Here is a 26,702-nt window from a genome sequence, read left to right as displayed (position 1 = left end):
CTGCAAAAAGACCAGTGAGGTGTCCAGCAGGACAGCATGAAGATATCTGATGCCTAAGAACACACTGCACCCGCAGCTCCCGGGCCTTGGAGAAACTGACCCTCAGTGCCTCAACGTTCAGCAGGCAGCCCTCCTCCCTGTCCGACTGGTGGTGGCCCGAGACACCCCCCTGGACCTCCCCGGCAGCCTCTAAGTGACCCCCGGGGTCTCCTCATAGACCAGCATTGGAATCGTGATGTACTGTTAGCACCTGCACCCGGCTACCCCTCTGCTGCTGAGGGTATGTGTTTGGTGCTCATTTGTGGTCCTTCCAGTGCTCTTCTAATCCCCCCTGTTCTGCCCTCTGAGCCGTGGGTGCTTACCTGCAGGCAGGCCGGCCTGATTCCAAGTACCCCCTGTCTCCATAGATGCCCATGATAAATTTGCTCAACTTTGACCTTTGCACCCGGCCGGCCCCGTTTTGCTGGTGGTGGGTGTTTGGGGTTCACTTCTTCCCCCAAAAACTGTTTCTGAAAATTGTTTTTTGACAATAATCCAAAATTTTATTACTTACCTATTTCAAACAAAGTACTGTTGATACCTGTGTGAAATACAAAACTTTTAAGGTACTTACCTGCAACTTGAATCTCGTGGTTCTAAAAATAAATTAAGAAAATATATTTTTGCTATATAAAAACCATTGGTCTGGAGTGTGCTTCTTCTGTTGTCTTTGTGTGTACAACAAATGCTTTGCACTACCCTCTGATAAGCTTAACTGCTCAACCACACTACCACAAAAGAGAGCATTAGTATTATCTACTTTGGCCACTGTTAAGCCTCTAGGGGAGCCCCTGGACTCTGTGCACACTATATCTCACTTTGATATAGTATATACAGAGCCAGCTTCCTACAGTCTCTAATTCAGATACCAAGGATGTCAGCATAATCTATTGAGATCTTTTTAAACATGCAGTTATTAGATAACTTTTCCCCCTTCAGCAGGCCTCCAGAGGCCTCTCATGGCAGTTTGGGATAGCTGGGATCCAATAACTAATGTACTCCACCTTAAAGACAGGTTCTACGATCCACGTTCACTGAAAAAGACAAATATCCGATTTTTCTATGAAGTCATTCCAGTCCAGAAGGCCTACCTTGGTCTTAAGCCCTGCTAAATTCCAGGAAGTTATCATTATCTCACCTGAAGGATCTACTGGCATTGACGGTGCTATGGCACGAATATCATCTAATGGAGTGGAAGGTGCTACGGCTTGAGGATCATACAAGAAAGTGTCTAACTGAGGAGACGTTTCAACCTAAGGGGTTTGCTAATTTCACTAGGAACAAGGCCCAAATAATCATCTGCCTTGACCACATCTTTTTTTTACCGCAGATGCTAGTATTCGGGCTTACAATATTACCTAAACTGGTAGGAGATAAAAGTGATTTTGGTATAATGGCTGCCGCCTGAGATCTATGGCTTTTCCCAATATTGTTTGTACCTGGTGGGGAATTAGATAAAGACAGTCTATCTATGAGGCGCTGCCTAATGTCTGGTGTTTGGCATAATTTGACACTTGTCTAATAATTGATCGACAACCCCTCATTTTACATACCCAATGGGAGGCTTTATTTTTGAGTGAATCAAACCCTTCATAGCGAGCAGGAGAAGAAAGCTTTGGTACATTCACCATGTAGACCTTGCTGGTGTTAGTGGGACCTGTATTACGATTGCAGTGTCATACCACCCTCATTCTGCTGCTTGCTTTGATTCTCTTGTGTGGTGCCCCTTGTAGAATCGTTCTTTGTGACACATTAATAAGTGGGTTTAGTATGCCTGGCATATAGCTCTTGTCCCATCTGCAGGTCACCCCTGAGATTAGCTGAGTGGGTATTTTGTCATTGTTTGCTACAATGCTATCCTCTCCTCACTAGAACCTCGGGGGAAATGTTTCACCGATGTGGTCACTTCAGTCACAATCCTAGATTGGCTTTGCTCCTTGTGTGTCATGCTACTAGTTGTCCCCTCTCTGTCCAATAGTTGCCTAGCCATACTTGTTAACTGAGCTATCATGTTTTTAAGGTCTATCTCGACTTTCATCTCTTTGATTTGTGTAGTCGGGTCCTCTTTAATGTGTGGCGAGGTTTCCTGCTGGACAACCCTCCCAACCACTTCTTCTGCAGTGTCCCTCGCCAATGGAGTAGCTACTTAGTCTGTCAATGGTGAGTATTGATTGCTTAGTGATAGATCTACCCCTTATGGGTGAAACATTTATCGTAATCGCCCCTTTTGACCGAGTAGTGATGGCCAGACTCAGGAGGGGCTCTTTGGTGGGGGGAAGGGGAGGGAATGATGATTTTAGATTATTATTATTTTTTTAGCCGCATGCTGCTTGAAATAGTCTGGAAGTATATTGGTCGATTTTTTTTTTTGTTTTTTGGGCTTTCTCAGCTTGTGCTCCATTTTCCTCATGTGAGTTATTAGTTCCTATGATTGACTCTACTTCTTCAATTAGTTGTTCAAACTCTCCTAGCGTACAGTTGTTCGATTTCTTTCTGGATTCGGTAAATTATTTGGTTGCAAAACAATAATAGCATTTAGATTTGGTATCTGGAAGGGATGCTTGCTACCAAATCACAGTTTTGACTGGATACATGCCAAAAAGCTTTTTCTGGCTACAGCCTGTTTGCAACCAGAAAAAAACTTAACACATGTGCATTTATGCCCCCTAGAAAAGGTCTCCCAGTGTCAAAACAAACTATAGTAAGAACGGTATCTGATGTCATAGCATTTTATAATGAAAGAGTGGTATAGGAAGTTGTCTCTGTATATACTATCTCAAAGTGAGAGATAGTGTGTACAGAGTCCAAGGGTTCCCCTTATAGGTTGATAGTGGCAAAATTAGATAATACGAATGCTCTATTTTGTGGTAGGTTGGCTGAGCATTAAGCTTATCAGAGGGTAGTGTTAAGCATTTGTTGTACACACACAGGCAATAAATGAGGAACACACACTCAAAGACTTAATTCCAGGCCAATAGGTTTTATATAGAAAAATATATTTTCTTAATATATTTTTAGAACCACTAGATTCAAATTTGAGGTAAGTACATAAAATGCAAGGTGCTTCACACAGGTAAGTATAGAACTTTGATTTAAAACAGTAGTACACACAGTTTTGGTTAAAATTGCCAATAGCTATTTTAAAAGTAGAGTGTGTAAAAATCAACAGTTCCTGGGGGAGGTAAGTATTGGTTAGTTTCACAGGTAAGGAAAGCACTTACACAGTCAGTCTCCTGGGCATAGGCAGCCCACCGTTCATGGTTCAAGGCAACCCCAAAGCCACAGCACCAGCAACACATTGCCGGTCAGGTGCAGAGGTCAAAGGAGGGCCCAAAACACATAGGCGACTATGGAGAACAGGGGTGCTTTGGTTCCAGTCTGCTAGCAGGTAAGTACCTGCGTCCTCGGGGAGCAGGCCAGGGGGGTTTTGTAAAGCACTCAATTGGGGGGGGGTAAGCACAAGCACACAAAGCACACCGTCAGTGGCACCGGGGCGGCCGGGTGCAGTGTACAAAGTAGGTGTTGGGTTTGCTGTAGAAATCAATAGGGGGACCAGGAGGTCACTCTGGTGATGCAGGCATGGCACAGGGGGGCTTCTCGGGCCAGCCACCGACTGGGCTAGGATGAGGGCCGCCTACTGGTCACTACTGTACTGGTAGGTGGTTCCTCTCGGTCCTGGGGGCTGCGGGTGCAGTGCTTGGTCCAGGCGTCAGGTTCCTTTGTTATTTCGCAGTTGGGGTCAGGGGGAGCCTCTGGATCCTCTATGCAGGCGTCGCCGTGGGGTTCCAGGGAGGTCGACTCAGGGTGTCTACGTCGTTGGAGTCGTCTGGGATTCCTCTCTGCAGTGTTGGTTTCTCCAAACTCGAGACGGGGCGTCGGGTGCAGAGTGTGAAGACTCATGCTTCTGGCGGGAAGTGAGAGTCTCTTTAAAGTTGCTTCTTTTTTGCAATTTTGTTGCTGTTTCTGGACAGAGCCACTGTCCTCGGGAGGTTCTTGGTCCTTCAGGTGCAGGTCAGTCCTCTGAGTCCTCAGAGATCGCTGGTCCCACTGGATGCGTCGCTGTGCAGGTTCTTTGAATCTGGAGACAGGCCGGTAGGGCTGGGGCCAAGTCAGTTGTCGTCTCTGCAGGGCTTTCAGGTCAGCAGTCCTCCTTCTTGTTGTAGATTGCAGGAATCTGATTTCCTGGGTTCAGGGTCGCCCCTGGGAGGCAGTAGCCAATGGCTACTGTCCTGGAGGGTGGCTACACCCTCTTTGTGCCTCCTCCCAGAGGGGAGGGGTGCACATCCCTATTCCTTTGGGGGGAATCCTCCAAAACCAAGATGGAGGATTTCTAAAGGCAGGGATCACCTCAGCTCAGGATACCTTAGGGGCTGTCCTGACTGGTAGGTGACTCCTCCTTGTTTTTCTCATTATCTCCTCTGGACTTGCTGCCAAAAGTGGGGGCTGTGTTCGGAGGGGCGGGCATCTCCACTAGCTGGGATGCCCTGGGGTGCTGTAACAACAGGCATGAGCCTTTGAGGCTCACCGCCAGGTGTTACAGTTCCTGCTGCGGGAGATGAGAAGCACCTCCACCGAAGTGCAGGCTTTGTTCCTGGCCACAGAGTGACAAAGGCACTCACCCCATGTGACCAGAAACTCTTCTGGTTGTGGCAGGCTGGCAGGAACTGGTCAACCTAGCACTAGGAGTCGGACTGGTGTTCAGGGAGCATCTCTAAGATGCCCTCTGGGTGTATGTTTCAATAAATCCCACACTGGCATCAGTGTGGATTTATTGTGCTGAGAACTTTGATACCAAACTTCACGGATTTTAATGTAGCCATTATGGAACTGTGGAGTTCGTAAATTGACAAACTCCCAGACCATTTACTATTTATGGCTACCCTGCACTTACAATGTCTAAGGTTTGGCTTAGACACTGTAGGGGTATGGAGCTCATGCAACTATGCCCTCACCTGTGGTATAGTGCACACTGCCTTAGGGCTGTAAGGCCTTTTAGAGGGGTGACTTACCTGTGCCACAGGCAGTGGGTTGAGGGCATGGCACTCTGAGGGGAGGGCCATGTCGACTTAGTCATTTTCTCCCCACCAGCACACACAAGCTGTGAGGCATTGTGCACATGGTGAGTGAGGGGTCCCCAAGGTAGCATAATACATGGTGCAGCCCTTAGAGACCTGCCCTTGGTACCAACGGTACCATTTACAAGGGACTTATCTGTGTGCCAGGGCTGTGCCAATTGTGGGAACAAATGTACAGTTTAGGGAAAGACCACTGGTGCTGGGGCCTGGTTAGCAGGGTCCCAGCACACTTTCAATCATAACTTGCGTCAACAAAAGGCAAAAAGTTAGGGGGTAACCATGCCAAGGGAGGCATTTCGCACAAAGCGGGAAGGCCGCTTATATCCAAGGTGCTCTCCAATTCCACTAGAAGTGTGGAAACCTCAACAGCTCTATTTGCAGGAGTGACCTTGCCTGACATGTGCAGAGCAGCCACATGGTCAAACAAGCATACATTTACAAGGCAGTATTGTCTAGAGCTGACAGTAAAGACGGAGTGGTGGGTAAAACAGTTCTTAGATATCTGTTCAAACAGGTGAGCTGGTTTTGTTTCCTTTATAAAGTGTTATTGTTAAGAACAATTACGTTATAAATATGTAAACTACCTGATCAATTACCTGACTGCGCATAGAAACAAATAATTTTTTTTTTTTTAGTTACCTTCTACTAGCCATTCAGATTCAAGCATGTGAACCTATGAAAGATTCAATACTAGAGAAAAAAAAACAAGTTACTTACATGTACACTGTGGTTCTCCAGTATTAATATCTTTCATAGATTGACCTGCGACCCCGGCCCCACCCCCTCCCCTTCTTTTGCTCACCTCACTGATTTTTTTTTTCTTTAATTCTTTGATTTATTTTATGCATGTGTGCTTCGAAATCTGAGGTGTGAGTCACTGGATAGGAGGAATAGGGTGCAAGCTCCCCTCTGATTATCTGGTCTTTGGCTGTGTTCACAATGATGTGGATTGCTACACAATCCTATGGATGGGAAAGATACTTAAAGTCTAAGTCAATGGAATTTTCTAACTACTAGTTATAATTACCGTTGGACTCCCCATCTTGATGATGGGGAAGATTCAGGCATGTGAATCTATGAAAGATATCCGTACTGGAGAACCACAGTGTACAGATAAGTAACTTGGTTTTTGGTATTTCCCTCTTTATTATACTGTCATCAGTCTAATGTGCCTTGTAGTGTCTTTTAGAGTTTGTCAGCTCCGTGGCCATTATCCTGTGATGGTAACTAGGCCTAGGGAAATATCCCATAGAAAGTCTTTAAGGAGTGCACTTTCTTTCACCTCATGTAAATACAAATTGATCTTGACTGCAGCAATAGGGAAAAAACATTTGCCAAATCGGTGATTTCATGTAACCCCTTCATTTAGTTGCTCAGATTCTTAGCTTATTCTGTTTTGAGGGCAGCACTTATTTAGGAGGCAGTCACTTTTCTTAACTCCGAATTATCTGCTGTCATTCTGTAACAGTTAAGGCTTGAAAGGGGTCAGTGTTAGTACACTCCTCGCCAGTGACACCTGGATGGTACCTCTAATTTGCCAGTGCTTTCTTGGTTTCTGATATTGCTGCATACAAACTGGCTCTGTCAAGGGTGGTAAATGGAAAAGATGCCACTTTGCATGCCTAATCAAAATAATCTTGTGCTTTTTACGGTACAGACTTCTTACACCAACAAAGGGTTGACCTTTACTAGTAGACATTTTCCTTTTATCAAGTTTAGCTCAGGCCCTCCCATTCATTAATTGATTACAACTTTACTTAGCAGCTTGTAGGGATTACGTCTTCTCATATTTATGTCTTCCCCATTGTTTAGGAGTGACATTACTTGCTTTGTACTTTTTTATGATAAATTGTAACAAATACATGTTGCTTTCAGTCATTAAGGCTTACCTGTTGCACTACTTTCCAGGATTTGACATGGCCTAGCTTATGCACTTATTATTTCCAGACCCTTGTTGGGGGCAACTAAGGTGCAAATATCAACCTTATCCCCCGGTTGTTGTTCTTTATCACTGGACTCTTTCCCTTGATTTGCAGAGGATCTCATCCTTTTCTTGCCCTAACTGCTTATTTAGCTGCTGCAATACCTTCCATGTACTCAACGTCTGGTGGTTTTACTTTGCCTCTCACTTTTCCACCTCTGTCTTTAACAGGTCCAGCTATCTTTGTTGACAGTAGATTCTGTATATGTGCCCCAAATCTTCTCCCCCTTTTAAGCCACACAGTGTTCACCAGGTTAGGTGCATCCACTCACTCTACTTTGGATAGCAACACCACAAAATCCCTGTCCTTTGTCTCTGAGGTGGACCTAGTAAAACCAATAATGGCACCTTCATGAGTAGTGGTGCATTTCGAATCTTCCTTGCACACATACTTGCAATCAGAGATTGTGTACTGGGACCCTGAAAACACTGACTGTATATGGCTGCCTGCATTCCTGTCTATCACAGAACATTTAGTGCCTTCTATGGTGGGTCATGTTCCCCAGTTTTCTTCTAAATCCATGTCTGTTGGATAAAGTAGACTTAATACATCCAGAACCTACTGTAAGAGGGGGTGCTGTTTGCCCAACTGCACCTCATAACTTTTGCCCCATCATAGCATTAGTAGTGATTGGTTCCATTTTATATGGCTCATCAGTTTGCACCATTTTATATGGCTCATCAGTTTGCACCATTCACCTGTATTGTACAAGTGCATTGGATTTGCTCTTTGCGCTTTGACTGTATCTATACCATGGGACTAACTTCTACTACACCATAATTCCATGTTTCATCTTCACCTTCATCTTCCATTTTTTCGTCTTTCCTATGCCCTCTATGTGAAAGACCAATCCTACTCACCTTTGTGCACCAGCACCCTCACTTGAAGGGCTGGTGGTGTTTTGGACTTGAGCCTGCTTTTAATTTTTCCAGCCTTACTTCTAATTTAGAGTATTCAGTTTCCATCTGATTCACTCTTGCTTACAACACTTTCCACTAGGTCTTTTATAATAAGATGTTCTCCTGCAGTGTATCAAGCTCCTCTCAAACTTTCTTATGCCACTGTCTGCTAACATTTTGTTATATATCTTTAGGATTATGTTTAGAAAGAGCCACTCAACCTCGACTGTCACTTTCTGTTTTAATTTTTCCCTACCAGTCTTCACTGCCCACCATTTAAAAAATGACTGTCTGACCAGAGACCCCTAAGGAATGTGTCTACCGCCTCATTCGGTCTTCATTCCTCTCAGTTAATTCATTTGCAGCTGAATATGCCCATTATTGGTTTGTATTTTCTCTGTGGTGCGAGCTGACTTGGACTGACTACCAGCTACAGCCTAGGTAGTTGTTGAACTGGCATAATAGAATGATTATGAAATAAAGAACAAAACCTTAGGATGGTACAATACAGTACTTATTAACATGTTATTTAATAATGGTTACAGCATGTTGGTAATAGAATATATGGTAACTTCAAGCAGCTTAAAAATTCCACCAGAGGTAGAAAAGGTAAGAAAGCTTTATGTGTGCTTCCCTGAACTGCTGGGCATGAGCATCTGTCCTCCAATTTGGCTGCCACTTTGTGAGGAACTCTTTTTTTCGGCAGCGTGACAGGTTCCTCCACCTGAATCTATGCAATTTACAACTTTGTGTGGCGATTGAGAGGCAACAGTTGACTACTTTTGTTTTGCTGACTGAAGTGTTGACTATCATCCTTGCCGCTCGACACCCCTCCTGAAACCAATATATGTCTGGCCCTGTGATAAATTTGTAACCTGGTGTAGTACCCAAGACAGTGACCCGTTACAGGCAAAGCTGTTGGGACGTCCTTTTATTTGCTTTGTCTTTAGTACCAACAGTGCCTTGCAGTGAGCATTATAAAATGATATTTGTCAGCCCTTCCGGCCTTCCTGCTTTTATCGGACCAATCATCCTTGTTCAAATCCTCTGTTATGATGAGATTTATTAAAAGTTTGACACACTTGTTCCTTCCCAAGCCATTTGTGATGTTACTGTGGGACCTTAACTAGTTCTTACTATTCCTCATATTCACGCTTTCCATGCCCATGCATAGCTGCTCGCTCATAGCATGAGTGTACTGCAGGCACTGTTGGCGCACCCACCGTACACCACTGTTTTTCTAGAAAAATTGATATTGAAGGCTCAGGTGGCCATCTTGCCAAAAGTGACAACTTCAGTCCATGTTGAACAGTCCATCTCTCTACAGCATTCTTTGCTTCCCCTCACACCTTGAAAGTGAAGGAGGCGCTCCATCAGATGGCCCTCTAAAGAGCTTTACATTTTCTCATATATCATGCCAAGGATCATCGAGTAGGCAATCAACTTTGTGATGTTCTTTAAAGCAAAGAAAGGGTCAGTGCAAGAGAGAACATTGTAGAGGTGGAAAGTCTTCTGCATTAGGATCTGCTACACACTGGTCAAGAAACAGCCCATGATAGCTTAGAGAGCCCATTCAACCAGGGCCAAGGCCACCAAGAGTGTGATTGTGAGAGTAATGCCTGTCATTAATATCGGCAAGGCTGCAGCGTGGATATCTGTGGATACGTTCACAAAAAACTACTGCTCTGTCAGCCAGGACCGGCTGGAAAGGCACTTCACCTGGTTGGTTCTGCAAGACTTTTTGGTCTAAGCCCGCTCTATAGACCCTCCACTTTAGAGAGGCACTGTTTTGGTGTCTATTTCTGTGTGAGAAATCTGTGTTTATCATTGTCCATCAGCAGAACAAGTTACTTATCTTCAATAACGTTCTTTATAGTGGATAGTCTGCCTAAGCACACATTCCTCACTGTCTCCCTGCCTCACCACTCTGTGGAGTAGCCTCATTTTAGCATTAAAACGGTCCAAAGTTAGTGTTCAGCAAACTGTTACCAACAATTATTTATGATCCGCTTTTGAGGGTGCAGAAAGGGAAGCGATAAGAAACTGAGATTAGAGCACACTGGTGGTGCTTATATGCTGCTCTGCTATGTCACCTCCCGGGTGGAGGGAACCTCAAAACGCCACCTAGTGGCTCGTGGGAGCGCTGCTGCAAAATTCTCTGCATCCTGCCTGTCACCTGGAGGTATTCTAAAGTGAGGAATTTGTGGCACCGACTGGCACTCTGGTGTCTCTTCCTATTTTTGTGCCCCTTATTGGCACTAAGTCCCTAGGTCTTTCTGATGTTGCATCCACAGTATTTCTTAGTGAATTACAAAGATTACATCAAGTGTCTGGCCCTAAGATCTCCCAGGGTTCAAATCACATTGTACAGTGCCTTATCTGATCCACAGAACATCTGTATGTGGTCACTTGGATTTTAGCGTGACTTCCCGGCCTGCAACTCTTGTTCTTCAGTGCACACGCAGGATATCAGGGAGCGGGGGTCAATATTACTAGGTAAGGCCACAGGGATACGCCAAAGCAGTCCCTTGCTTCTCCCACAGGATTGTTCCATGACCAAGAACAATCCCCCAAGGATTCTTCCTAAAAATACAAGTAGTAGAATGGAAAGGAGAATTTATCTCCCTTGTGAAACCTGTCCCCGAACTGTTCACAGACTCAATCCTTTCCACAACTCTTTCTCATTGTTGTGTGATATTCCACTCCTGAATACAATGAAGCTGATGATCCAGACTCCCTTCTGCTTACCCTTCTGAGGCCAAGGCTTTTCAGAAGACCATTTTGAACATTTTCAGGATGGTCCCATTAGGCTCTTAGCTACCCTCCAAGGGCACATTCCTGCAGGTTTGGTGATTTCAGCAGCTTTAACCTCTGTTAGCCATCTCTGCACCTCCACTGCTCTGGGCTTGGTGCTGCTTCTGAATGAGCCCTTGACCTCAATGCTGGCAAGCTTCATGACTTAAGCACTTCCTCAGAAGAATTGTCTGCCTTTTGCCTGATCACTTTGCCTCAGTGCTCAGAGGTTGGCATGGATGGAAGAACATTTAGATCAGATTCTGATCTGGGAATCATTTATCAAGGCTATGGGTGCACGGATGAACACATCTCATGAAAGGGACATTCCTTACCCCCCAGGCTCTCTTTCAGACAAAGGGCCTGATTTAGACATTGGCAAATTAGTTACTCCATCACAAAGGTGACAGATATCTTCCTCCACCAAAATCTAAGTTCCATTATATTGTATGAGATTTAGATTTAGGCAGGAGGGATATCTGTCACTGTTGTGATGAGATAACTCTTTTGCCAGTATCTAATTCAGGCCCAAAGTCTGTTAGTTTACCTCAGTGGTACGTAAAGCAGTGGAAAACCTGGAATTTCCTGTGCTCGCTGAAACGAAGTCCAACATTTAACTACATTTGTTGCCTTTCATTGGGGCGCATTGGAAGACAATTTTTATCTTTTTGGAAGAAAGCTTTTTTAGGCCTGGAATGCTATCTGCAAATTGTACAACACTAAAGGCCTGCACCTTCTGACCCAAAGTTCTTGTTTTCTCATCCTTCATTGAACAGTCTAGAAGTTCAAGCCTCATCTGCAAAATTGAATCGTAGTTCTTTCTCCACAACTCCACTAGACCATGAGTGCAAAAAACGTGACTCTACAGCCAAAACGTCCCTGTACAAGGAATCCTAGTGCTGCACACTGCCAGTGCTGCATGCCTTCTTGGCTGGTATATCCACGCCTTCTATGAATTAGCAAAAATTATGTAATCAGCTTTCCCAAGCACATGAAGATGTCATTTTCAGTCCCTGTGAGCGATGGTTTGGATTTTTTTAAACTTGTGACATGCAGCTTGGATTCCACTGACTAGGTCGGTCTATAGATGGCAATGGTAGTCACTTTGCACTGACACACCTGGATGCACTTCACGGACTTCTTGCAAAATGTCCTGGTGACCTTAATGGACATGCCCTTCAGAGGCAAGGGGCTCTTTGAGGAGAAGGCAGACTTTTCCTTGGAACATTTAAAAAGTGATTGCACTTTAGCATACTTACCGGGCTTAGCATTTCCACAGAACTATTTCCACTAACAGTACTGATGCTTCCTGAGTTTCTCTAGAGGACAGCTGCAACCTTCCCAGTAAGACCAGTCCCTTTGGCAGCTATATTTCTCTCTAGCAGCTGCTGCCTCAAATCTCCGACTTCTACCTTCACCATCAGGTTCCAATGGAGGTAAAGGTGAAACAAAGGTCTCCCACTTAACCATTGATTATACAGACAATAATTGCAGATCACTGGGTGCTCCATCTTATCTTTCGGGCTATACTCTTTGTTTTCTGTACTGCACACCATACTGCTATCCATCTGTTATGAAGTGCTCTACATCACACATTGCAATCTTGGAGGGAGAAGTTACTACTTTTTTGTACAAAGGGTCCATAGAAGTGGTTACCCTTGATTAGAAGGGGAACTGGATTTTACTTCCTTTAATTCTTGGCTCCCAAAAAGGATTGGGGCACCAGACCATTCTGGATCTATTCCTCCCAAATATCTTTATTTAACAGAAAATTTTCAAAAAACTTGTCAGGTTCTTCTGCCAATGTATGGTGGTGATAGGTTGCTTTCCCTGGCAAGCCTCGAGAAATCAACTCACCCATTCGCTATGACGAGGCAGATTTAATCAGGGCCAGCTATTTTTAGGACCTTTTGGCCCATACTGGTGAGCTGACCAAGAACAGGTGTTCTTTTCACTCAGAAAGTGAATGGGCAATACAGATGCCATTAAATCTCGTTTTTATCTTGTCACAATTGCTCTACGTTCAGAGGCAGAGGTCATATGTCAGTTTATGTCTTATCACAGTTTGCTGCTTATTTCATCTGGATGGTTGGTGTTTACTTTTCTTCCTCTGACTCAGTTAGAGGATTTTGTAAAGTGAACTGTCTTGACAATCGTGATATACAGTGTGAGATGTAAGGCTGGACAATGTCAGGTTTGTTTTCTAACCAAAAACAACAAGAGATGGACGGAATGCTGAACATTGTCAAACACTCACCCCCAGTCATAGATCTGGGTTTAATCCATCGTTCTTTTGCTCACCATGCCACCCCAGTTTGGACCCAGCCATATGCAAATCAGTCTTGACCCTGTTCCTCATGGGAACAGTCCAGACCGAACTGCCAAGCCAGGTCCTCACTGGACCGGAAACAAGCATCCTGGGACCGGTTTCGGGGTTTCACCCCTCATCAGCCAGGCTAGCTTGAATCCAGTGGCATGGGAAGCACGGGGCCCACGTCTGGGCATACCCTACCCTTCCCACTTAGGGCGACAAAGCAAAAACAACAAGAGATGGACGGAATGCTGAACATTGTCAAACACTCACCCCCAGTCATAGATCTGGGTTTAATCCATCGTTCTTTTGCTCACCATGCCACCCCAGTTTGGACCCAGCCATATGCAAATCAGTCTTGACCCTGTTCCTCATGGGAACAGTCCAGACCGAACTGCCAAGCCAGGTCCTCACTGGACCGGAAACAAGCATCCTGGGACCGGTTTCGGGGTTTCACCCCTCATCAGCCAGGCTAGCTTGAATCCAGTGGCATGGGAAGCACGGGACCCACGTCTGGGCATACCCTTCCCACTTAGGGCGACAAAGCAAAAACAACAAGAGATGGACGGAATGCTGAACATTGTCAAACACTCACCCCCAGTCATAGATCTGGGTTTAATCCATCGTTCTTTTGCTCACCATGCCACCCCAGTTTGGACCCAGCCATATGCAAATCAGTCTTGACCCTGTTCCTCATGGGAACAGTCCAGACCGAACTGCCAAGCCAGATCCTCACTGGACCGGAAACAAGCATCCTGGGACTGGTTTCGGGGTTTCACCCCTCATCAGCCAGGCTAGCTTGAATCCAGTGGCATGGGAAGCACGGGACCCACGTCTGGGCATACCCTTCCCACTTAGGGCGACAAAGCAAAAACAACAAGAGATGGACGGAATGCTGAACATTGTCAAACACTCACCCCCAGTCATAGATCTGGGTTTAATCCATCGTTCTTTTGCTCACCATGCCACCCCAGTTTGGACCCAGCCATATGCAAATCAGTCTTGACCCTGTTCCTCATGGGAACAGTCCAGACCGAACTGCCAAGCCAGGTCCTCACTGGACCGGAAACAAGCATCCTGGGACCGGTTTCGGGGTTTCACCCCTCATCAGCCAGGCTAGCTTGAATCCAGTGGCATGGGAAGCACGGGACCCACGTCTGGGCATACCCTTCCCACTTAGGGCGACAAAGCAAAAACAACAAGAGATGGACGGAATGCTGAACATTGTCAAACACTCACCCCCAGTCATAGATCTGGGTTTAATCCATCGTTCTTTTGCTCACCATGTCACCCCAGTTTGGACCCAGCCATATGCAAATCAGTCTTGACCCTGTTCCTCATGGGAACAGTCCAGACCGAACTGCCAAGCCAGGTCCTCACTGGACCGGAAACAAGCATCCTGGGACCGGTTTCGGGGTTTCACCCCTCATCAGCCAGCCTAGCTTGAATCCATTGGCATGGGAAGCACGGGACCCACGTCTGGGCATACCCTTCCCACTTAGGGCGACAAAGCAAAAACAACAAGAGATGGACGGAATGCTGAACATTGTCAAACACTCACCCCCAGTCATAGATCTGGGTTTAATCCATCGTTCTTTTGCTCACCATGCCACCCCAGTTTGGACCCAGCCATATGCAAATCAGTCTTGACCCTGTTGTTTTTGCTTTGTCGCCCTAAGTGGGAAGGGTATGCCCAGACGTGGGTCCCGTGCTTCCCACGCCACTGGATTCAAGCTAGCCTGGCTGATGAGGGGTGAAACCCCGAAACCGGTCCCAGGATGCTTGTTTCCGGTCCAGTGAGGACCTGGCTTGGCAATTCGGTCTGGACTGTTCCCATGAGGAACAGTGTCAAGACTGATTTGCATATGGCTGGGTCCAAACTGGGGTGGCATGGTGAGCAAAAGAACGATGGATTAAACCCAGATCTATGACTGGGGGTGAGTGTTTGACAATGTTCAGCATTCCGTCCATCACTTGTTGTTTTTGCTTTGTTTTCTAACCCACATTTAAATACCTTATAATTGAACTGCACACACCTTTCAAAATATATTTTAGTAGTTATGAAGGCACTTTTTTTGTAACTGTGTAATGAAATAAAGATTTTAATAGAATGAAAACAAATCAGAACGCTTTACTTGGTGATGCGCAAATGATAGATCTGTTTGCTGCAACCACGTTTCCACAGATTAATATATAAATATATATGTACTATATAGTTTTCTCTGTAAAACTGCATATTAGTGAGAAAAATTGTGGTCATTTCAATGGAAATTGTGCTGTATTTAAATGGCAGTACTCGATCACATCATGCTTTAGTAACATAGTTAAATAAGTAAATTTTGAAACGTGAACTGAGAAACATTCCTACCCCCACCCTGATGACAATGCTATTAGTGACCTAAGAAGCAAGTCAAGGGTCATGTGTATGTCATGTGGGCTAGATTCGTAATATACATGAAGCAAAAGCCTATTCTGTTAAATCAAACAGAGTTTTATGTTCAGCAGAATTGCTCAACTCTCATGTTTGAAGGTGCCCTCATAAGTGATAATGACGAAAAAGGTGGCTCTGTAAAATAGAATATTTGCCTAGACTCACACAATTTTGAGACCAGTTAATGGTCAAGTATATTGCAGTTAGGTCGAGTAGGTTATTCAAGTCACTGGACATGCAGGCCTGGTAACATTTAGATCATTTTTTTTTTTAAACATGCCTTGAATTTCAACTACGGATCCTCCCTACATAGTTTTGGCAAGTCAGATAAACCATGCGATTTTGGCTGTCAGTGTGCAGTTATTCCATTTGGTCTGTCACTCCATGACTATTCACCAAAGGTCTAGTTGTTGTGGCAGCTTCACTAACTTCTGAAAGATTTTTGCATTGAGTATTGGCCTAAAGCAGCACTTCAAGGCTTTTCAACCCCTCTTTAAAATATTGGTTACTTTTTAACTTTTCCCAAAATATTTCAAGAATGGAGTTAAAATAGTAAATAAGCTTTGTGGATTATTTTGTGAAAGCTGCACTTTCTTTAAATATTCTAGGACTGACTTTAGAGTAGAATATATACCCTTGCAGCATTTAGAAAACTCTCTGCTTAAGGTAAGAAACTCAAACATGCCTTCACTGAAGAGCCAGAATGCCATGTATTTCCATACTTGTATTACTGGCTGGTGAAGGTGGAGCCCCAGTGCTAGGGGTAGAACATCTTCAATGCACCATGACCATCCTGCTTTACCATCAGCTTCAAGAAGACTCGCCTTCGCTTGATGCAGAGGCTGACCTTCATAAGCGGTGTTGGACTGAACCTGTATGGAGGATTGTCCTCCTCCTTGCAGGATTCCACTTATTCGGGGTATGATTCTGATGTTTCTGAATCCAACTTCAATCTTGGTTCTCCAAATCGTGTACTTTTTGGGCCTCGTACATCAGTTGGTATCACAAGGCGATGAGATTTCATGCTGCTCATTGTAGACCTCCAAGTGGTGGAGTTGCCCCTCCCATCTCATGTAGACGTGTGCCTTCAGTCTTCAGCAGTTGCAGGATACATTATTTATGGACGCCTCCTTGGTCGCCTGGGATGCTCATTTGGGTGACATGATAGCTCTGGGATCTCATGTTGGGTTCTCCTTTGTGTAAAGATGATTTACGAACTGGCTAAGAAATACCCTTCGTTTCATGTTCTGGCCCTCTCCATGAGGGCCCTAGTTGCTTCTGCTGCTCTCTCCAGAGGCATTCCAGTAGCTGATAGTTGCCAGGCAGCTACTTGATCTTCCTTACATTTTTTTGAAAAACGTTACTGTCTAACAGCTCAGGCACACAGTGATGGATACGTTGCCAGGGCTTTATTGCATGATTACCTTGGTTAATCTGCCTTATCTATCTCACCTTCCTGAGGATGTTGCTCTGGGACTTATTTATAAGGTGAGATGTCTGCAGAAATAAGTATCCATTAGAAGAAAAAGTTACTTACCTTTTTGATGGGTACAATATCTTCCAATAGATTCCTTACTGCCTTGCCTTCTCCCCTGGTGAGTTAGTGGCGTTATACATTTGTATCATCTGATGTAATTGTGGGATGTGTAAAAATGATAAGAACAAACACCAGTGGACGCAGTACATAATGTCATGTTGGTATTCCTGGAGATGATGAAACCTCAGCGGAGGTAGTGTGGCATCACCTAGTGGCGCTGGAAGGGTGTTCATGGTGAAAAGCTGTTTGTGCCCAGTCTGGTGGCTGGTGAATATTCATGAGATGGTGAATCTGCTGGAATATATAGTATCCACAAGAGATATTGTTACGGAAGGTAGGAAACAATTTTTTATTTTAAATTAACACTAGTGAAGGCACCAGAAATACATATTTCTTGAAATGGAAAATATTTCATTTAATTGTGACTAGAGATGTCCTCTTTTAGCGTACATTTTGCTGCACTTTGAAGGTTCATATGTACCTCTGTTAAAGCTTCTCTGTTTTTTGCAAGGGATTGTGAAGGAGTTTGAGAGATTCTTCACTCACCAATTGCTAAGTGCACTGCATCGTGAGATCTCAGAACAGTTGTTTTCATACTTGGGGTACCTTATTTTGAACAAATATTCAACAGAGCTAAAATATGTCACCTGTAATACAGCCTTTGTTTTATGTTGTAGGTTTACTAGCAAAAAGTTGGTTCTGTAAAGCACCTGTCTTATCTATTTAATATCCTAAGCACTTTCTACTTATCACCATCACTTCTTAGGTAATCATCCTATATTATCTCAAGTGTAATTATTCAGGGTACAAATCCTGCATGTTGTATAATAAGAGGGATTTTCTGTACTAACTCAACAGAATCAAATAATTTAGGAAGGCATTCCAGTTGTTTAAGTATTTGGTCAAGGCTTGAAAGGAAGGGAGTATCAAAAATAGACAGCTTCCAGAGGACCTGCTCTTGTATTGCCTTTTCCACAGTAGGAGGGAAAACTCAAAAATGGTTATTCATTGTTCCAGAAACCCAATAAAACTGTATATTTTTAACAACATGTATGCCACTATTACAACAAAGCTGTTTTGAGATGTACAAACTCACAGTCTATTGGTTCTCTATCATTTAGGTGAGTTTCCAGCATGAAGCCTATCCTGCTGCTTCGTTGCCCACAGAGAAAGCTCTGGCAGACCGTATGGGAAATTCTGACCTGGAGGAGCTGCCCATATCACGCCAGGTGTTCATTGTGCAGGAACTAGAGATCCGTGACCGCCTGGCCTCGTCTCGGATTAACAAGTTCCTCTATCTGTACACCAGTGAAAAAATGCCTCGAAGGGCCCACTCCAACATGGTAAGTAAGTAATGTTCTGGGTTATGTTCCTAGTGCATGTAGCTCAAGGAAGACACAGCTGGATGCATTGGCAGAGGACACCATAAAATGAGAGGTTTCCATTCTGTGATTTTATGAGAATTTTCATGCACAAATCTTTGATAAAATTCATTGCCACATTGGGTAATATATGCCTCAGATGTGAAATCAATCAGCAGTTAGTTTCCACAAGATATTTCTTTTGATCATTATATCCTGGGAGTGCTCTATGGGTTTGAGGAAGATTGTCAATTTAAATTCACATTCTGAAGTCCTACTACATATTTAACTGTCAACACACAGTTAACACAATGCTATTTCATTTAAACACATTTTCAGACTTTTAGTTGCAGATTCCTTACCTTAGATTTTCGCCCAGGCATCAGTGTGGATCCGGAGATTTTTTCTCAAGCAGTACCCCTGCGCGCTGTCAGGTGGTGTCAGTCGGCTCCGTGTCAGTCACGAGCGTCATGTGCGCCGAATATGACGTTACGGGACCTACGTAGGCACCACCCCGGTGAGCTGATGTGTGTTCTTTTCTCTCCACACCAGCCAGCGCTGATCTGAAGATCAGCTATCCCTCAGTCCCTTTTTAACTGGTCTTTATGACTTTTTGTTGAAGATTGTTTAGTGTCTACACTCCTTGTGCGTCGTGATATCGTCACGTAAGACCAGATTCAAACCCTGCAGATCTTGTCATCGGGCGATGTCATGGCATTTCCCTGGTGTTTCAACATCTGGTGAGCTCTCTGAATGCCAGAGCAGACAAACTCAGCAGACAATGCCTGGCCGATCATGAATGGTGTCTCCATCCGGAGGTCGCACAAGGTTTCTTTCAGCAGTCGGCAGAGCTGTGGTTAGATCTATTTGCCTCCACAAAGAATGTGCAATGTCAACAGTTTCGCTCATTGGAGTTTCCAAGGTGGCACTCGCTTGGCAACGCTTTTTGTTTTGAGTGGAGCTCAGGCCTCATGTACTCCTTTCCACCCATACCACTTCTGCCCAGAGTGCTCAAGAAAATCAAGAATAACCGCGCCCAAGTAATCCCTGTGGCTTCGGCCTGGGCATGAAGAGTCTGGTATCCCCAGCTATTTAGCATGGCCATCCATCCTCTGATCACACTGCCCCTTCATGAGGATCTTCTGTCGCAGCAGCAGGTGAGGGTTATCCACCCTAACCTGTCTAGTCTCCACCTTCTTGCATAGAGATTGAGTGCCAGCAGTTAACGGCTTTTGACCTATTGTCCAAAATATATAATGTTAGCTAGGCATCTCTCCACCAAAACGGTATAAACCTATGGGCATAAATTTGTGGCATGGTGAAGAGACAAGTCTGTTGACCCCCCTCTCTGCCCCTCTTTCAGAGGTCCTCCTTGTTTATACTTTCTTTGGCCCAGCAGGTCTCTGCGTTCGGCACCCTCAAAGGTTATTTGTCTGCTATTTCTGAGATTACCTGACCAACCCTCTTTGTTTAAGTCTCCTATTGTTAGTAGATTGCTTAAGGCTCTTACCCACGTTTCCTCCATCACCATTCATCATGCCCCAATGGGATTTGAATTTAGTTCTGACATGTCTCATGTGTGCTCCTTTGGAGCCTCTTCACAATTGTCCTTTTAGGCTTCTAACATTAAAAACAGCCTTCTTTGTAGCCAATGCATCTGCCCGCTGGGGGATTGAGCTGCAGGCCTTGTCATCCAATCCATCCAACCTTTCCATCCAGCCTGACGAAGTGGTGCTTTGCACCAGGGCTTCCTTTTTGCCAAAAGTGGTCATGCCCTTTCATGTGGGCCAATCATTCACCTTGCCTACTTTTTACGCACCTCCACATCCTTAGAAGGAACCTCGATTCAAAAAGAGCTTTAACGTTCTACCTTGGTCATACCAAAGAGTTTTGGGTGGATGATCAACTCTTTATTGGGTATGTGGGTGCGAAGAAACCTCTGGCAGTGCAGAAGAGAACCAGGTCTAGATGGATCGTTCTCTGCATTAAAATGTGCTACACATTGCCTAAAATCCTTCTAAGGAAGAGGATAGACTCCACCACCTTGATCCAAAAAGAGCGTTAGCATTCTACCTTAATCGTACCAAAGAGTTTCGGGTGGATGATCAACTCTTTGTTGGGTATGTCGGTGTGCAGAAAGGTCAGGCAGTGCTTAAGAGAACCATCTTTAGATGGGTCATTTTCTGCATTGAAACGTACTATGTATTGGTGTAGTGCTTTCCTCTTATTTAATTTCTAAGCACTAACATAACACAACAGAAATGCACTTCTGAGGTCAAAGAAGACTTTTATTGTTATTTTATTCTTCCCCAACCACAATGTTTATGAATGAATGACGAATTAGTAGCTTTCAAGTCCGCGTTAATCAAACAAAATATATCAGTTTGCAATATACACAGCAGGTTATATTTATAAGATATTGAATGCAAAGCAAAACAAATACTTCACCGTGTAGGAACTATTTACAGCTACATCTTTCTAAGGTCTGCAAGCTGATGACCCCTGTCAGCCGCGAGAAAGAGTGTCATCTACCCACACGGGATGCTGGCAGCTGGCGCCAAGCTCCAGCACGAGGTCCGGCAGATTCGAATCTCACTCTCTGCAGCCTGTTACATTCGTTACAAAGGTGTGCCCCCTCCTCTCAGACCTGGGAAACTGAGCAAGCCTTTTGGAGACTGGCCAGGTCTCCAAGACTACTCCTGTTCCCAAGCTCAAGGGAAGAGAAACAACGCCCATGTACTCTCTCTTATCAGGTCTAGTCTACTGTGAGAGCAAAACATCTTGGTTCTCTGGTGCAAAAACACAGCTTGGAAAAATACAGCTTAGATTCTCAACTGCCATGTCTAACTCCACGTTAAAGGCAATGGGCAGCTAACCTAAATATCAAATGCAATGTCATGTTAAAGGCAATAGGCAGCTAACCTAAATATCAAATGCAATGTCTAGTGTCATGTCAAAGCCAATAGGCATCTAAGCTGAATACAAAATACAATGTCTTATATCATATCAAAGCCCATAGGCAGCTGAGCTGAATACAAAATGCAATGTATAATATCATGTCAAAGCCAATAGGCAGCGGAGCTGAATACAAAGTGTAATGTATAATATCATGTCAAAGCCAATAGGCAGCGGAGCTGAATATCATGTCAAAGCCAATAGGCAGTTAAGCTGAATACAAAGTGTAATGTATAATATCATGTCAAAGCCAATAGGCAGAATATCTAATAGCATGTCAAAGTCAATAGGCAGCTAAATTGAATACATCATGTCAAAGTCAATAGGCATGCAATGTCAAAGCCAATAGGCGGCTAGACTGGATACAGCATATCAAAGCCAATAGGCAGAATACAGAATGTAATGGCTAATGCAATGTCAAAGCCCATAGGCGGCTCAACTGAATATAGAAAGTAATGGCTAATGCCATGTCAAAGCCAAAAGGCACAATACAGACTAATGCAATGTCAAAGCCCATAGGCGGCTAAACTGAATAAAACGTACCATGTGCTACTGGTGAACATTGAGCAACTAATATGCGCAGTGGTGAAACACAAAGTCATTGGTCAAAACAAACTTTATCAAATGGCAGGACAATTGGCTAAAAAAAGCAACCACCAAAGAGTTTGCGTGCTCAATGTACCAGAGCAACACCTGTAATCACTGCGTTAGCACGCGGAGTTTCAGTCCTGGACATCTGTCAGGCACAAATGTGGGCATCTTTGCACACATTCACCAAACTTCCTAGTATGATCTTGGTTTGCAGACTCTCCTCCAGGGATGGTATTGCTTGGGTATCTATACTAAAGTAAGGACTGTACAACTGGAAGTCTCTGTCAGATGAACAAGTTACTTAACTTCGGTAACGCTTTACCTGATAGAGGTATATTCTAGTTGCCGATTCCTTACCGACCCACCTATCCTCCCTGCTTTGCAAAAATTTCTAGGGATAGGGACTTCCTTTTCAGGGGTCTAGTTTTGACACACCAGTGGCCAGTGCTTTTTTGGCCTCTGTGTTTCTGGTGTGGAAAGTTGTGAAAAAAAAACTGACGTCAGTGCGTCGGGGTGTTGCCTATATAGGTCCCACGAAGTCATATCCAGTGGCAAAGGCCAACAATGGACGTGGAGTTGACCTACACAGTGCACAGTGGTACTGCTGGAGAAAAATCTCCGGATCCAGACTGATGCCTGGGCGAAACTCTAAGGTAAGGAATCTGCAAATAGAATACGTCTCTACCATGTAAGACATTACAAAAGGTAAGTAACTTGTTCTTCTCTACTCGGCGGATTACCCTTCAAATTCTGAGACTATTCTCTCCCATTGCTGCTATTTTGAAATTTGGGCAGTTCACGGTTAAGCATTCATAAAATATTTTATGTTTTTTTCCTGCGTGTTGGTGATTAAAGAGGTGTACAGGATTTGTGATGTACCTTGATGTGACCATCGACTATAGCCAAAATAATCGAAACAGGTTTTTTTTCTTAAAAAAATGGGGAGAAAGAGTGCTGTGCATAAAACTGTATGGGTTTATTTTCTAAAACCATTGTTAACAATTTTTTATCTGTGCTAAGATCACACACTTCCCAGCTATCAAAATCAGGCAGGTTCGACAGAAAATATAATTTTCACAGCTGTTTTTATAGTTTTCGAAGGATGGGGTAATCATTTCCTATTCTAATGGATGGACGCTTCATAAGACACTGCACCTGAACCTCCCTTCAAGGCACAGACTGCAAATTTATATGCCATAGCATGTCACTGCAACCTGGTGGTGCTGTACAACGGCATCCACAAAGCTGTGAGGACTTCCATTATGATTTACTGTCCCACCATACCTTAATGATGTGAATCTAAAGCAACTGTTATTTTTTATTTTGCTGTCACAAAACAAAAACATATTTTTCTTCATGTTTCTTTTGAATTGTTTGTACTTCTTGTCCGCTCCAGATGTCAGTTGCTGATTGGTATTCACAGTTTGTGTAGGTCTCATGACTTGAAGCAGACTAAGAAGAGAGGGAGACAAAGCTCTTAATGGCTTCATACACATTGAATTTGAAGTCGCCATCCTGTTCAGGTGATTGGGACCACTCCCAGTCACTATGGGTCATCCTTCCAGGAGACCTAAGAAGAGAAAGAGTGAGCATTATTCTAAACTTTGAATGCACAAGAGGTCTATGGAGACATCCTCTTCATCATCCTCCGAGACAATTTCTCTTATGCCCATCTGTACAGCAAGTTAGCTTCCTCCCCAAAGGGACCTCAGCTCAGCAGCAAGATGAGTTTAAGAAAGGCTATGTTGTCCATCTTATACCAACAGTCCTCTGGTTCACATTCGGAAGTGAATATTATGTATCCTTTGCACAAGGCTCCTGCTGGCACTGGTGCAAGGTTGTCTCGTTCCGCTTTTAAGGCTTCTTTAGGAGAGCTCAAATTAAGGTCTGTTTAACTTCTAGCACTGATTCCAGTATCTGCAGCTGTCTTCTTCTTCTAAGGTGAAGTCAGCCAGAGATGTTGTTGTACCAAATTCAAATTTAGGCTCCACTAAGTCTAGGTTAAAGACTTCCAAGAAGAAAACAGTGCCTTACTTAAAGGAAACAGAATTGCTAGACATTTGAGAGTCTACATCAGAGTATCTGAAAACAGTGGAGGATTTCTTTGTTTCAGATTTGGACCAATTAATGTTTCAGTTGGGCAGTTAAAGATTTTGGTGAGAAACATTAAGACAGTGAGGTGGACAGTTTGCGGTTTACAGATTTTACATATTCAGTAAAGTTAGTTGATCTCTGGAGTCCCAGTTCAGCGTACCAATAACCAGAGTCCGATTTTCTCCAGTAGATGCTCTGTTCTCTGTAGAGAGAGCACAGTATTCTGCAGTCATAAGAAAAATTGGTGAGACATAAAATATCTCATTAGGCACAGAGCAGACGAAGTTGAGGTTTGTTGTTTACAAGATTTTAGAAAAAAAGGAAAACTCTGAGGCAATGTCTTCATTTAACAAAGCACTTACTGATCATATTAAGGAAGCCTGGTTGAAACATGATTCTGCCTAAGAGAGATCCATGGCTCATAAATATAAGCTAGGTCCTGCAGATCCTTTGTCTATCCTAACCCATTTGAGACTGGAAAGCATAGTGGTGCAGATGTCTGTTTCTCACAGCAAACTGTGTGTTTTTCGAGCTAATTTATTTTGGAAAGGGAGACCACGTTAATCCGTTCCTTAGACCAAAAGATTTTTGCTTGTGGCAGTTGTGTTTTGAAGTTTTTCAACTTGCCTTATTTATTAGTAAAATACTCCAATGCTTTGGGGGAAATTACATTGGTAGCTGCTTCTGAATTAACATAATATTCCAAGCACCTGTCTATGGCCCTCATTCAGGATGGGATATCTGCCCCTAAACAGGCCATGTAGACTGGCTTGGACACTATGGATGTGATGGTGTGGTGGATGGGGTCCCGCATGATTTTGTGGTTACATGTCTTACTATCAGGCCCAGGTGGTGAACATGCATTTTGATGGTCAAATATATATTGGTGAAAAGGCTGATGTATCTCTAGCAAGGTTTAAAGAGCGTCTTGTAACTGCTCATGCTTTGGGGTTGATCTTTCCTGCATGAAAATGTGATCATAAGTACAGGAAGTACCCTCAACCAAGACGAGCTCAGAGACTTCAACACCAGCAGCATTCTCAACATTTTTGGCCCTTTAGAGGGTAGAAGTGGAGTAAAAGGCAGTCAAGTAGCAGCTTCTTCTTCTACTCCCACAAGTGTAAAACAATTCTTGAGTTCTCTAATGCGTCACAGGAAGTGCCTGTCAACATTCTTTCAGTAGTGGTGACGAATAACCTTAGGCCAGTTGATCCTTCATCTTGCTCTTCTGGGTCCTTTTTCTGCCTTTTCAGAGAAAACCAGCGTCCATCCCCACTTTCCCTTCAAGGCCCTCCTCCCCTAGCTTGAACCACAGCGAAGATATTGATTTTAGAGGCATTTGGCCAGATGTACTATTTAAGGCTTTCAAAATACTGGTCGCAATTTTTCCTAACTGATCTATGTACAAATAGGTCAGTTTCGAAAATTAAGATTTGAAGTGGGTCGCCGTCTTATCACATTAATGTTCATGAGTATATTTTCCAATTACTACTCACTCCAAGTGGATGCCATCACAGCACTGGGGGCTGTTGGGGTCAGCAGACTACTATGTCTATGATTGTCTTTCATTAGAGGTTTTTTTTGTTCGAATGCAGCCTGTTTTCCTTAAAGGAAACGGGGATACATTTAAGTGTTTACCTTTTTTTGGTTTGTTTGGAAGTTTGCAGTGGTCATGTGGGACACTGACTACTCCCTAGCAAAGGTGTTTATTACATTTCCAAGGGAACACCTTCCCTTTTGCAAATGAGGAATCACCTCAACTTAGGAGGCAGTAAAATATCAATGGTTTACAGTGCTATTTCGGTCCTAGACCATTGAAACATATTGATAGGTATCGCTGTTTGGAAGGGATGCCTACAACTTGCCTCTTCCAAATAGTGATTCATTATCCATTTCTAAACCCATTTTAGAAGTTGTAAAAAGTTAAGAAAACCTAAAATGCGTTTAGTAAATTACAAAAAACATTTTTGCTGTTGCAAATTACTAATAGGAGCGTTGGAGTTATAAAAAATATTTGTATACCTGGCCCATAATCCTTTTTGAGAAATGGGCCAATAGATCTTATTGCCTTGGACCAGAGGAGGCTCATCTATAACTCCTCTCAATTAATTTTTCCCAAGAAACCTGAGGGTTTTTTCTCTTTATTTAGAGATTTTTTTAAACTGTTACAACAGATATGTCCTGCCCATGTCTAAAATAAGCAAGTACAGTCAATGATGTCCACTGTTTAATTCAACATAAACATCAATGCTACAGGTGTTAACCTCCAAACACAGTTGCCTGTTTACATCCAGAGTAGAATTTATAATTGCTGGAGGCATTAGACATGCATACAGATTATCAGATGGATGTTACTTTTCGGGAATGAACGGGCCATCTCGAAAAAGGAGATAAGAGCAGACTAGGAGCCTGATATAACGTATGGGGAGTGTGGAAGCAAAAATGCTCATATTGTAGTTACAGTAGACTAGATCATCTTCCCAGTCCTGTGTCTTTCTGAGCAGGGCCTCTCCCTCATCTCATGGCAAACCTGCACTTTGCTAGAAGTAAGCCAATTGATTTAAAATGTCTGGTTTGTTTGGGGATATCATTGACAAATCCCAGTGACGCCTGAAGTGGGGAAGGGGGAATGGA

At 43.7% G+C, this 26,702-nt stretch overlaps 1 protein-coding gene across 1 annotated transcript in view; it reads left to right on the top strand.

The window, feature by feature from the left end:
- Positions 1-26,702, top strand: part of ATG2A (autophagy related 2A) — a 2,189,461-nt gene that overhangs the window by 1,439,040 nt on the left and 723,719 nt on the right. Inside the window, exon 33 of the mRNA XM_069207806.1 lies at positions 18,189-18,410. Coding sequence (XP_069063907.1) covers positions 18,189-18,410 — 222 coding nt within the window. The remainder of the gene's footprint in view (positions 1-18,188; positions 18,411-26,702) is intronic.

Source organism: Pleurodeles waltl, chromosome 9 (genome assembly GCF_031143425.1).
Source record: "Pleurodeles waltl isolate 20211129_DDA chromosome 9, aPleWal1.hap1.20221129, whole genome shotgun sequence".
Taxonomy (NCBI): domain Eukaryota; kingdom Metazoa; phylum Chordata; class Amphibia; order Caudata; family Salamandridae; genus Pleurodeles; species Pleurodeles waltl.
The sequence above is the reverse complement of the archived record's forward strand: the minus strand, read 5'-3'. Positions and strand labels throughout refer to the sequence as shown.